The following is a 13,007-nucleotide window of genomic DNA, read 5'->3' as shown; positions in this document are numbered from 1 at the left end:
AAGGCACAGGGCAACAGAAAGGCAGGCCCAGAGGCTAGGCAGGCAGCAACGAGCATGGCTTTACCTGTAAAAAGAACTCTAGCAATCCCTCTCCTTACAGAGCCCCCTTTGCCAGAGGTACGCAATTACTCTTCAAGTGAAAAAGCTTGGTTTAGGCAGGAAATAGGGAAATATATTAAAGGTGGATGGTGGCTGTTCTCTGACGGGAGGCTAGCCGTCTCAGAGATAATAGCCCCTAGGTTTGTGAAGCAGATCCATCAAGGAACACACATTGGAAGGATGGCCCTAGAGATTTTCATAGGTTGACACTTCTATGTGCCATGGATCTCTGCAATCACCTGTGCTGTTTGTGAACGATGTCTATCCTGTGCCCTGAATAATCCGAAATAAGAACCCACTCAACCCCCAGGAATTCAGGAAACGGGAGCTGTGCCTTGTGAGAACCTGCTTGTAGACTTTACCGAGTTGCCTCAAGCAGGAAGTTACTGGTATATGCTAGTGTCTGTTTGCACCTTCTTGAGGTGGGTTGAGGCCTTCCCTAACAGAAGTGAAAAGGCATGAAAGGTGACAAAGCTGCTACTAAAAGACACATACCAAGGTTTGGATAGTCTTTAACCCTAGGATCAGACAATGGTCCAGCATTTGTGGCAGAAGTAGTACAACAGCTGACTCAACTTTTAAAGATCAAATGGAAACTGCACACAGCTTACCGACCACAGAGTTCAGAAAAGATGGAATGGATAAACTGGACACTCAAATAGCTACTAAAATAGTTTTTCCAGGAAACTCACTTATGATGGGATCAGGTCTTGCCCGTGGTCTTCCTCCAGATCAGGTGTACACCTAGAAAAAACTGGGTATTCGCCCTATGAAATATTGTTTGGAAGGCCACCCCCAATCATTAATCAAATTAGAGGGGATTTAAAGGATGTAGGAGAGCTAACCCTTAGAACACAGATTCAGGCTTTGGGAGTGGCAATGCAGGAGGTGCAAGGCTGGGTAAAGGCAAGGATACCTATAAGTCTAACAGACCAGTGCATCCACATAAGCTGGGAGAATCTCTCTGGGTTAAAGGTGGAATCCAACAACCCTGGGACCCTTATGGGCTGGGCCCTATATTGTGATCATGTCTAGTCCCACTACTGTGAAAGTTGCAGGTGTCACACCTTGGATTCACCATAGCCGGCTAAAGCCAGTGGCAGCAGTAACTCTCAATGACAATCAGTGGATTAGCCAACAAGACCCAGATTGCCCCACCCGAATGGTCCTATGGTGAAACCCAACTACCAGTAAGAAGGACAACCGCCCTGCTCTGACCATACTGGAGGCTGGTCAGTCTACACATGGCTGAAGCTTGAGGATCCTGCAAGCTCCACTCTAGTCACATCCAGAAAGCTGACTAGTCTACACATAGCCAAAGCTAAGAGGACCATCTCTGGATAAGTAAATGTGGATACAATTTATAAGCCTAGTTATAATCCTGTCAATACTGATTGTTTTGTTGTTATGTTATTACTGCAAATGCTTCAAATGTCTATACCCAGAGGAAGGTTTGCCATGCCCATGTGTAGTGTAAGCATGTTTCTATTACATACATTAATGGTGTTACCATTTCTGCCTATACTAAAAGAGGAACTCTTAGGATATCCAGTTTATGATGAAAATAAAAGAACTAGAAGAAGCATAATCACAAAAACAGACACAAATATCAAAAAGGATGTGGCCATAGGAGACTGGAAAGATAATGAATGGCCTACTGAAAGAATCATTAAATTCTATGGGATGGCTACCTGGGTGCAAGATGGGTCATGGGGGTACCACACCCCCACCTATATGCTCAACCACATCATAAGGTTGCAGGCAGTCCTTGAAATCATAACCAATAAAACATCAAGGGCACTAGATTTATTGGCAATACAAGCAACACAAATGAGGAACGTTATGTATCAAAATAGATTGGCTTTAGATTACCTCTCAGCATTGGAAGGAAGAGTATGTGGAAAATTTAATTTAACCAACGGTTGCCTAGAAATCAATGATAATGGTTGAGCTCTCATGGAAATCACAGCTACAATGTGCAAGTTGGCCCATGTTCCAGTTCAGACTCGGTTCAATTGGTCCCTGGATTCCTTGTTTGGAGGATGGTTCTCAGCCTTTCAAGGATTCAAGACCCTCATTAGTGGGTTCTTACTTATTCTTGGCATCTGCCTCATCCTCCCTTGCCTTTTACCCCTGTTTATTAGGAGTATTCAGTCAACTGTGGAGGCAATAGGGGCCTGACACACTATCGTGCAGTTGGTGGTATTTACCAGATATCAGCCACTGCTGATAGAAGAAGCTCATCTCCATGAAAAGGTGGCAAATAGTAGTGCTTCCTATTAACACCTCTGTTATAAAAAGCACCAAAAAGGGGAACGGAACAGGAATTGAAATAAATTAAAGTGTGTAAGCACAAACTCAGTTGTATGTAAGAAAACCTAACTCCCCCGAGAAAGAGAAAGAGCTGGAGTCCTTTAAAAACTAACTGCCTGTTTTTCTGTGGCTAGTGAGCTTTCTCTCTCCTCCCTTCCAAGGCATTGTGAAGACCTTGTTTCCCTAGCTGTGCAGCTGCAAGGTCACTAGACAGATACACTCAAGTTGCAAAACATGTTTTTCCTTGAAAAGTAAGAAATGATGTAATGCATGTCTCAACTGAATAATTGTCTCTGTTTCTCACTTCTGTAGTATGCTTCCTCCTGCACAGATCTCCCCCCACTCCATCTCCATGAAATGCTTAAAAGGTAACTTAACTCTTTGTTCAGGGCTCAGTCCTTTGGATGTTAATCCGACTGGGCCAGTGCACCTAAATAATTATAAATATCCTCCTGAATCTCATCGGTCTCTCCGATTCCTTAAAAATCCCACAACATGGGTATATACCCAAAGAAATATAAATTATTCCACCATAAAGACATATGCATTCTGGGAAGTGAGGAGTGCCTCTGCCTGGTCGCCGCCCCATCTGGGAAGTGAGGAGTGCCTCTTCCTGGCCACCCACTGTCTGGGATGTGACCTCTTCCTGGCCACCCACTGTCTGGGATGTGAGGAGCTCGTCTGTCTGGCTGCCCCATCTGGGAAGTGAGGAGTGCCTCAGCCTGGCCGCCAACTGACTGGTATGTGAGGAGCACCTCTGCCCAGCTTCTGCCCTGTCTGGGAAGTGAGGAGCACCTTTGCCTGGCCACAGCCCTGACTGGGAAGTGACGAGTACCTCTGCCTGCTGCCCACTGTCTGGGAAGTGAGGAGTGCCTCTGCCCAGCGGCTACCCCATCTGGGAAGTGAGGAGAGCCTCTGCCTGGCCGCTGCCTTGTTTAGGAAGTGAGGAGCACCTCAGCCTGGACGCCTCCCTGACTGGGATGTGAGGAGCATCTCTGCCTGGTGGCAGCCCTGACTGGGAAGTGAGGAGCGCCTCCGTCCAGCTGCCCACAGCCTGGGAAGTGAGGAGAGCCTCTGCCCAGCTGCCGACCATCTGGGAGGTGAGGAGTGCCTCTGCCCAGCTGCCACCCCATCTGGGAAGTGAAGAGTGCCTCTGCCTGGCTGCTGCCAGGGGAAGTGAGGAGAGCCTGTCCCGCTGTCTGGGAAGTGAGGAGAGCCTCTGTCCCGCTGCCCCCCCATCCCCCCAATCTGGGAAGTGAGGAGTGCCTCTGCCCAGCCGCCCGCCATCTGGGAACTGAGAGGTGCCTCTGCCCAGCTGCTACCCCAACTTCTGGCAGGTGAGGAGCGCCTCTGTCTGGCCGCCACCCTGTCTGGGAAGTGAGGAGGGCCTCTGCACAGCTGCCACCTCGTCTGCGAAGTGAGGAGTGCCTCTGCCCGGCCCTGGCATTGTCTGGGAAGTGAGGAGCGCCTCTATTCGCCCCCGCCCTGTCTGGGAAGTGAGGACCGCCTCTGACCAGCTGCCTCCCAATCTGGGATATGAGGAGCTCCTCTGCCCGGCCTCTGTGCAACCTTCCCAGTGTGAAGTGACAGCCTTCTGTGTGATCTTTTCTGTCTTCCCCAAGTTTGCATTTTTGACATTAAAGTTTACTTTTTAATTAAAAGTTTTAAATTGGAGAACATAAAAAAAAAAGATGTGCACATGCATGTTCATTTCATCACTGTCCACAATAACAAAGACATGGAATAAACCTAATTGCCTATTAATGGTAGACTAGATTGAAAAAATATGTGGTAGCACGAGGTGCCTCACATTTGTAATTCCAGCACTTTAGGATATCAAGGCAAATGGACTGCCTTAGCTCAAGAGTTCAAGACCAGCCTGGGCCGAGTGTGGTGGCTCACGCCTGAAATCCCAGCACTTCAGGAGGCCGAGATGGGTGGATCACGAGGTCAGGGGATCAAGACCATCCTGGCCAACATGGTAAAACCTCATCTCTACTAATAATACAAAAATTAGCTGAGCATGGTGCACATACCTGTTATCCCAGCTACTTGGGAGGCTGAGGCAGGAGAATTGATTGAACCAGGGAGTCAGAAGTTGCAGGGAGCCGAGATCATGCCACTGCACTGCAGCCTGGTGACAGACCAAGACTCTGTCTCAAAAAATAAAATAAAATAAATAAAATAAAATAAAATAAAATACCAGTCTGGGCAACATGGCAAAACTGCATCTCTACAAATAATACAAAAAAGAAAAATTAGGCATGATGATGTATGCCTATAGTCCTAGTTACTTAACGGGCTGAGGTAGGATTCCTTGAGCCTTGAGGCTTGGAGGTTGAGGCTGAAGTGAGCCAAGATTGCACCACTGCACTCCAGCCTGTGTGACAGAGTGAGACACTCTCCAAAAAATAAAGATTTAGTAAAAACAAAATATGGTACATAAAAATCATGGAAGACTATGTGGCCATACAAAAACAACACAAAGCCAGGCACCATGGTTCATGCCTCTAATCCCAGCACTTTGGGAGGCTGAGGTGGGTGGATAACTTGATATCAGAAGTTCAAAGCCAGGCTGGTCAACACACTAAAACCCCGTCTCTACTAAAAATACAAAAAGTTAGCTGGGTGTCACGGCAGGCACCTGTAATCCCACCTACTCAGGAGGCTGAGGCAGGAGAATCGCTTGAACTTGGGAGGTGGAGGTTGCAGTGAGCCAAGATCATGCCACTGCACTCCAGCCTGAGCAACAGAGTAAGAATTCATCTTAAAAAACAAACAAGCAAACAAACAAAAAACACCAAGATTAAGTCCTTTGCAGCAACATAGATGGAGCTGGAGATCATTATTTTTAAAAAACTGATGCAAAAACAGGAAACCAAATGCATGTCATTATTTATAAGTAAGAGCTAAATAATAAGAACACATGGACACAAGGAAGGAACAGTCACTGAGGCCTAGTTGGGGGATGAAGGATAAAAGGACAAAGAGGATCAGAAAAAATAGCTGTTTGGTGCTACGCTTAGGACCTCAGTGACAAAATAATCTACAACAAACCCCCATGAAACAATTTTACCTATATAACAAACCTGCACATGTATGCCTGAACCAAAAAGAAAAGTTAAGAAAAGAAAAACCCATGAGCGCAGAAGAGCGCAGTGTAACTGAAAAGAATTGTTTGTTCTACAGATAGTGGTCCCGGTGGGGCGGTACTCTGATTTATTTCTGTGTCCATGCAGGCAGATGAGATTATGAACAGGTGCTCCATAATCCTAGGCAGATGGAGAAAACAGGTTACTGCTGCAGATTCAGTGTCTGGGGGTGGGGATATGCCAGGAGACTTGTAGACACTTTTGTGGCTTTTTGGCAAGAAACACTAGGATAAAAAATGTTGTGGTGAAATTCCTGATGGTGGTGCCTAGTCCTGGGAGGAGTGTGAACACATTAATGTCTAGTAGGTGTGTTTGTGAGTGGGTGGGAATCCTGGGGTGACAGCTGTGAGACAAGGGGGTCTGTCATTAGAGCTCCTTTCCTGTGAGTTTTCATTTTCTCTCACCCTGGGAGGAGACCTGCAATCACAGGACAATGGGTAGTGTGACAGCCTGTGTACAGGAGAGCAGAGCCTCCAATTTCCAGACACCCAGAGTTCCATTCAAGGCCAGGCATCCGTGATATCTTTCTTCTGGCACCAAATCTGTAGAGTTTGCTGAACACCAAGCAATTCTCTAACACCAACTCAATGTCTAACATTTAAATTCTGACACCACCCAGTCAGCACGGGCCCTGATTCAGGGCTCAGTCTCACAACATTGTCCTCATTGCAGATGCCAGTCACAAACCCCATAGGCCCATCTATGTGTCTGAGCTACTGTTTAAAAACTGGGGACTCCAGAGCCCTTTCTCAAGTTCAATGATCTGATCGACCTACTCAGAGAACTCAGAAAAACACTGTACTTACATTTACCAGTTTATTATAAAACATACAACTGAGGAAAAGTCAAATGGAAGAATATATAGGACAAAAAGAGGTGGAAAGCTGAAACACATACATAACCCGGGTAAATAGCTGTGATTAGTAAAATTCTTCATCCTTTGTGTTCTCCAGGAACAGTTTATAGAAAGAAATACCCTTCCCATTATGACTTAGATGGTGCTCTCCTTTCTTATTTATTACAGAGCCAGACACAGACTCTGCCAGAGGTACACAGCCCCCATTTTGAATAGGGGCTGAGTAAAATAAGGCTGAAACCTACCGGGCTGCATTTCCAGGTGGTTAGGCATTCTAAGTCACAAGATGAGCTAGGAGGTCAGCACAAGATACAGGTCACAAAGCTGGCGTGCAGTAAAGAAGCGGGATAAAAGCCACCAAAACCAAGATGGTGATGAGAGTGACCTCTGGTCATCCTCACTGCTACACTCCCACCAGTCCCATGATAGTTTACAAATGCCATGGCAACATCAGGAAGTGACACCATAAAGGTCTACAAAGGAGAGGCATAATCCACCTTTTATTTAAATATAATTAAAAATTAACCATAAAAATGTGCAACCAGCCTAAGGAGAAAGCCATTTCTTTTATTTCTTTACTTTCTTAATAAATTTGCTTTCACCTTACTCTATGACTCGCCCTGAATTCTTTCTTGAGCAAGATCCAAGAAGAAACTGGAAATTTAGTATCTTATTGCAAACTAGATTGAGGCTGGTGAAATGGGGAATGGTCCCAAGACCCTGCTTGGGACACAGGTGAAAAATGCAGCAGAAAATCAGTTCCCTGTGGAGTGTGAAAATAATTAAGTGGCAGGAAATTAGAGTGAGGTGTCTCTAGTCCCTGGGTTCCTACTTTAAAAAAATAAACACAAAAATCTAACTCAGGTGCATTATTTTTAATTACCACATTCAGAGAAACAAAGTTCAGGCTTCAGCAACTATAAACTGCCAATTAAGTTCTGATTACGTAACCAGGAATTTTTCACCTTTAATGTACAAATTAAGACACCATGTAAAAAAAATAAAAAGACACCACGTGGCTGGGTGTGTTGGCTCACGCCTGTAATCCCAGCACTTTGGGAGGCCGAGGCCGGCGGATCATGAGGTCAAGAGATCATGACGATCCTGGCCAACATGGTGAAACCCCATTTCTACTAAAAAATACAAAAATTAGCTGGGCGTGGTGGCATGTCTCTAGTCCCAGCTACTCGGGAGGCTGAGGCAGGAGAATCTCTTGATCCTGGGAGGCGGAGGTTGCAGTGAGCTGAAATCCCACCGCTGCATGCTAACCTGGGCGACAGAGCAAGGCTCCATCAAAAAAAAAAAAAAAAAAAAGGAAAAAAGGCTGGGTGCGCAGTGTGACTGTACCATGTAACTGTACCTAACCAATTACTAAACTTGGTTTTCTTCATCATGCATTTTATAAATGACTTTCCTTCAGGCCTCTCCCATAGACCACAAACAACAAACCATAGCTGGGTGCTCTACAATTCTAGAACCACTCTTTGATTAAGTTATTTAATATTTTTGCAGTAACTCCCATAAATTTTTAACAGGAGAAAATAGGAACTGGGACCCCCACAGACCAAAGTTCTTCCCATTTATGAACCGCACCCCAAGTCAGAATTCTCCCCTGATGACCGTGGTCCCTGCACAATCTGAGAGAGACGCAGCACTGCGGGTGCAGAGCTGCCCAGAGAGGGCACCAGGCCAGGGCATAGTCACTGCACAGGGAAGAGACAGGACACCCGGGGGGCCGGCTGTCGGCGCAGCCACCATATTATGGCTGAAGGGGACTGAGGCTGAGATGGGCCAGGAGAACTCGGGTGCAGATTGTGGAGCTGACTGCTGATAGGCCTAAGTCCTGCCACGGCCACTTCCCACCAGTTCCAACCAGCCCCTTCCTCTCTCTCAGGATGTCGGACCTGGCACTCTCACCATTTCTAGGCTTCCAGGGCGTCCCGTTTTAGCTGTGGATCTCCCAATACCTGCAGGTCACAGGGCTACAGAGGCTGGGCCTCTAGGAGCAGAAGACACAGAGCAGTGAAAACGAGACCTGGAGCTCCAGCTGCAGCAAGAGACAAAGGACCCACCACATCCCAGAAGCCGTCCTCTCTGCTCCAGCTGCATGCCTGATTGGACAGTTCCCAGGCCAGTGTTGCTGATTGGATAATGTTTAAAACCCCACCTTCTCAAGCCCTCACTGACAGAAGCTGTGATTAGATGCCGGGTTGAATGAAGAAAGAGTGACAGCCTAGGCTGCAGCCCTTTCGGGCAGGGCTTACTCGCAGAGTTGAGCTAGGCCCACCTTAGAGGGTATTTGCATTCAACCATGTGTATAAGGTCATATGCTTTTGTAAATAATATATCATAAATCCTCTGAAATAAAATTTTGAATTTTCTAGTAGCCAAACTTTAAAAACAAACAAGGGGCTAGGCATGGTGGCTCCTGCCTGTAATCCCAATGTTTTGGGAGTGCGAGGCGGGCAAATCATGAAGTCAAGAGATTAATTTAACATAATTCCAAACTTCTTGGAGGCTTTGTTGATTTTTTTATTCTTTTTTGTTTGCCTTTGTTTGATTGGGTTAATTCAAAAACCTTGTTTTTGAGCTCGGTATTTCTTTCTTCTAGTTGTTCAACTCTGTTGCTGAGACTTTTCAGTACATTTTGCATTTCTCTAAGTGTGTTTTTATTTCCTGAAATTGTGATTGTTTTTTATTTATTCTATTTTTTTCACTGAAGATTTCTCCCTTCATATGTTGTATTATTCATTGATTTCCATATATTGGACTTTACATTTCTGTGGTACCTACCTGATTAGTTTAATATTGACTTTCTAAATTTTTTTGTAGGCACTACATGGATTTCTTCTTAGTTTGGATTCATTGTTGGTAAACTTGTATGATTTTTGGGTGGTGCTAAAGAACATTATTTTTTCATATTACCAGAATTGTTTTTCTGGTTCCTTCTCATTTCGGTAGACTATGTGAGAGGGGAGATCTGGGGGCTCAAGGCTGCTATATAGATTCTTTTGTCCCACAGGGTGCTCCCTTGATGTAATACCCTAACCCTTTTTCTAGGGATGTGGCTTCCTAACAGCTGAACTATAGTGGTTGTTATTTCTCTTCTGGATCTAGCCACACAGCAGGGCTATTAGTCTCTGGGCTGGTACTTGAGGGTGTCTGCATAGAGTCCTGTGATGTGAATCATCTTCAGGTCTCTCAGTCATGGACACCATCACCTGCTGTGGTGGAGGTTGCAGAATAGTGAAATTGACTCTGTGGGCATCCTTAATTGTAATTGTTTAATGCACTAGTTTTCTGCTGGTTGGCCTCCTGCCAGGAGGTGGCACCTTCAAGAGAGCATCAGCTGTGGTAGTATAGGGAGGATCAGGTACTGGACAGGGCCCTAGAACTTTCAAGAGAATATGAATTTTGTCTTTGGCTATCAGGGTGGGTAGGGAAGGACCATCAGGTGGGGGCAGGGTTAGGCAAGTCTGACCTGAGACTCTCCTTTGGAGGGGCTTGCAGTGGCTGCTGTGGTGGGATGAGGTGTGGTTCCCAGGTCAATGGAGTTATGTTCCCAGGAGGATTATGGCTGCCTCTGCTGGTGACGCACGTTGTCAGGAAAGTGGGAAAAAACAGACAGTCACAGGCTTCACCCAGCTCCCACACAACTCAAAAGGCCAGTCTAGCTCCCACGATGCCTCTCCCCCCGACAGCACCAGGTTAGTTTTCAGGGAGTGGGTGAGCAGGGCTGAGAACTTGCCCCAGGCTACCAGCTTCCCGGCAAAGAGAGCAAGCAGGACTTTTACACCTTTCCACCTGTCAAGTCTGCACATTGGATTCACGCCCTCCTCTGAGTTCTGGCAAGAAAACTTCACGTTTGGTTGGAATTGTTACAAAGTTAAGATGGAGGTAAAACCATTTTATATTTTTAATAAAATATTTTTTTCAAATTTTCTGCTAACTTACAGATCTAAATATATTTAGCTTTTCTATATCATATAAAAATAAGAATCTAGTCAGGCGTGGTGGCTCACGCTTGTAATCCCAGCATTTTGGGAGGCCAAGAAACAGACTGTTTAAACCCAGAAATTTGGTACCAACATGGCAAAAGCCCATGTCTACACAATATACAAAAATTAGCAGTCGGGCACAGTGGCTCAAGTGTGTAATCCCAGCACTTTGGGAGGCCAAGACAGGTGAATCATAAAGTCAGGAGATTGAGACCATCTTAGCTAACACGGTGAAACCCCATTTCTACTAAAAATACAAAAAGTTAGCCAGGCGTGGTGGTGGGCACCTGTAGTCGCAGCTACTCAGGAGACTGAGGCAGGAGAATCACTTGAACCTGGGAGGCGGAGCTTGCAGTGAGTCGAGATCACACCACTGCACTCCAGCCTGGGTGACAGAGACTCTGTCTCAAAAAAAACAAAAAGAAAGAAAAGAAAAGAAAAATTAGCTGGGCATGGTGGCCAGCACCTGCATTACCTGCTATTCAGGAAGCTGAGGTAGGAGGAAGATGGCCTGAGCCCAGGAGCTTGAGGCTGCGTGAGCCATGATCAATCTACCACACTCTATCCTGGGTGAAAGAGTGAAATCATTTCTAAAAAAAATGTCAAATCATATCAACGTAAATTTCTATGGGTTTTTTAAAATTGTTGTTATTATTATTCTAAGAGTTTTTGACGTAAAGGTGTTGTTTGGCTACATAGATAAGTTCTTTAGCAGTAATGCCTGAGATTTAGGTGCACCCAGCAACTGAGCAGTGTATACTGTACCCAATGTGTAGTCTTTTAGCTCTTACCCTCCTCCTGCTCTTCCCCTCAAGTCCTCGGAGTTCATTATATAATTCTCATGCTTTGGAATCCCCATAGCTTAGCTCTCACTTGTAAATGAGAACATACGATGTTGATTTTTTTATTCCTGAGTTACTTCACTTAGAATAATGATCTTCTAGTCCATTCAAGTTGCTGTGAATGCCATTACTCCATTTTTTAACGGCTGAGTATTACATGGTATATACATATCACATTTTCTTCATCCACTTGATGGTTGATGGGCATTTAGGGTGCTTCCATATTTCTGCAATTGGAAATTGTTTTGCTATAAACATGCCTGTTCAAGTGTCTTTTTTATATAATGACTTTTTTTTTTTTTTTTGCATGTAAATGCCCAGTAGTGGGTTTGCTGGATCAAATGGTAGTTCTACTTTTAGTTCTTTAAAAAAATCTCCTGGCTGGGTGTGCTGGCTCAAGCCTGTAATCCCAACACTTTGGGAGGCCAAGGTGGATAAATCACCTGAAATCAGGAATTTGAGACCAGCCTGGCCAACATGGTGAAAACCTATCTCTACTAAAAGCACAAACAAATTAGCTAGTCATGGTGGCATGTGCCTGTACTCCAAGCTACTGAGGAGGCTGAGGCAGGAGGATCACTTGAACTTGGGAGGCAGAGGCTGCAGTGAGCTGACATCACTCCACTGCACTCAGCCTGCGTGACAGTGAGATTCCATCTCAAAAAATAAAAATAAAAAGAATTCCCAGCTGTTTTCCTTAGTGATTGTACTAGTTTACATTTCCACCAGTACTGTTAAAGTGCTCCATTTTCATCAAATCCATGGAAATATCTAGTTTTTTGATGTTTTAATTGTGGCCATTCTTGCAGGAGTAAGTTGGTATCACATTGTGATTTTAATCTGCATTTTCCTGATAATTAGTGATGTTTAGCATTTTTTTCAGTACTCACATTTTTTATTTCAAAGTGTAAAATATATGTGTCCAACATTGTTACTTTCATCTGCAGATGGAATAATTGGGAAGTATAAAAACCTGTACTTGACTCTTTTTTTTTTTTTTTGAGACAGAGTCTCACTCTGTCATCCAGGATGGAGTGTAGTGGCACGATCTCGATTCACTGTAAACTTTGCCTCCTGGGTTCAAGTGATTCTTCTGCCTCAGCCTCTCGAGTAGCTGGGAATACAGGCATGTGCCACCATGCCTGGCTAATTTTTGTATTTCTAGTAGAGATGGGGTGTCAACATATTGGCCAGGCTGGTCTTGAACTCCTGACCTCATGATCCGCCTGCCTCAGCCTCCCAAAGTGCTGGGATTACAGGCATGAGCCACTGTGCCCAGCCTTGTACTTGACATTTTATCATCTGCCAACAAGTTACACATATGCAGGTTTCAATGAGCCTGGAATCTTCTTTCCACTTGATAGGGGTATGTATTAGGAAATCCAGTTGATGACATTTTTATTTAAAAAATCAAAAAGAATCAGCACAGTCAAGTTATCTTAGTCTTAAGGATTTCTGGATTTCTTTCTTGGAGGAGGTCAGGATCTTTCCAAGGCTTGGGTCTTTGGATATTCTTCCAGTCATCAAAAGTGGAGTCTTTTATTTTCTCATATTCTGACTCTGATGATACTATTTGCTTTCGGTTTTTTTCCAACTCATGATCAATTTTTATCTTCACAGCATCATGTCAGATTTGTAAAAACTCATGAAGACCAAAAGAAACTCCAACAATTAGCAACAACATGGGGACTTCGTAGCGGAGAGTCTTATGCTTGCACAAAGCACACATCACTGCAGGTGCAAACAT

General features: G+C 44.7%; 1 protein-coding gene across 1 annotated transcript; it reads right to left on the bottom strand.

Moving 5' to 3' along the window:
• Nucleotides 1-12,689: 12,689 nt before the first annotated feature.
• On the bottom strand, nucleotides 12,690-13,007 carry LOC116478797 (cytochrome c oxidase assembly protein COX16 homolog, mitochondrial-like). The gene is made up of 2 exons (XM_032170294.1): nucleotides 12,930-13,007; nucleotides 12,690-12,872 (listed from the first exon to the last, which is right to left on the bottom strand). The coding sequence occupies exons 1-2, from the start codon at nucleotides 13,005-13,007 to the stop codon at nucleotides 12,690-12,692; spliced, it is 261 nt and encodes an 86-aa protein (XP_032026185.1).

Source organism: Hylobates moloch, unplaced genomic scaffold, assembly GCF_009828535.3.
Source record: "Hylobates moloch isolate HMO894 unplaced genomic scaffold, HMol_V3 SCAFFOLD_12, whole genome shotgun sequence".
In the NCBI taxonomy this organism is placed as follows: Eukaryota; Metazoa; Chordata; class Mammalia; order Primates; family Hylobatidae; genus Hylobates; species Hylobates moloch.
Note: the sequence above shows the minus strand (reverse complement) of the source record. Positions and strands in the feature narration are given on the sequence as shown.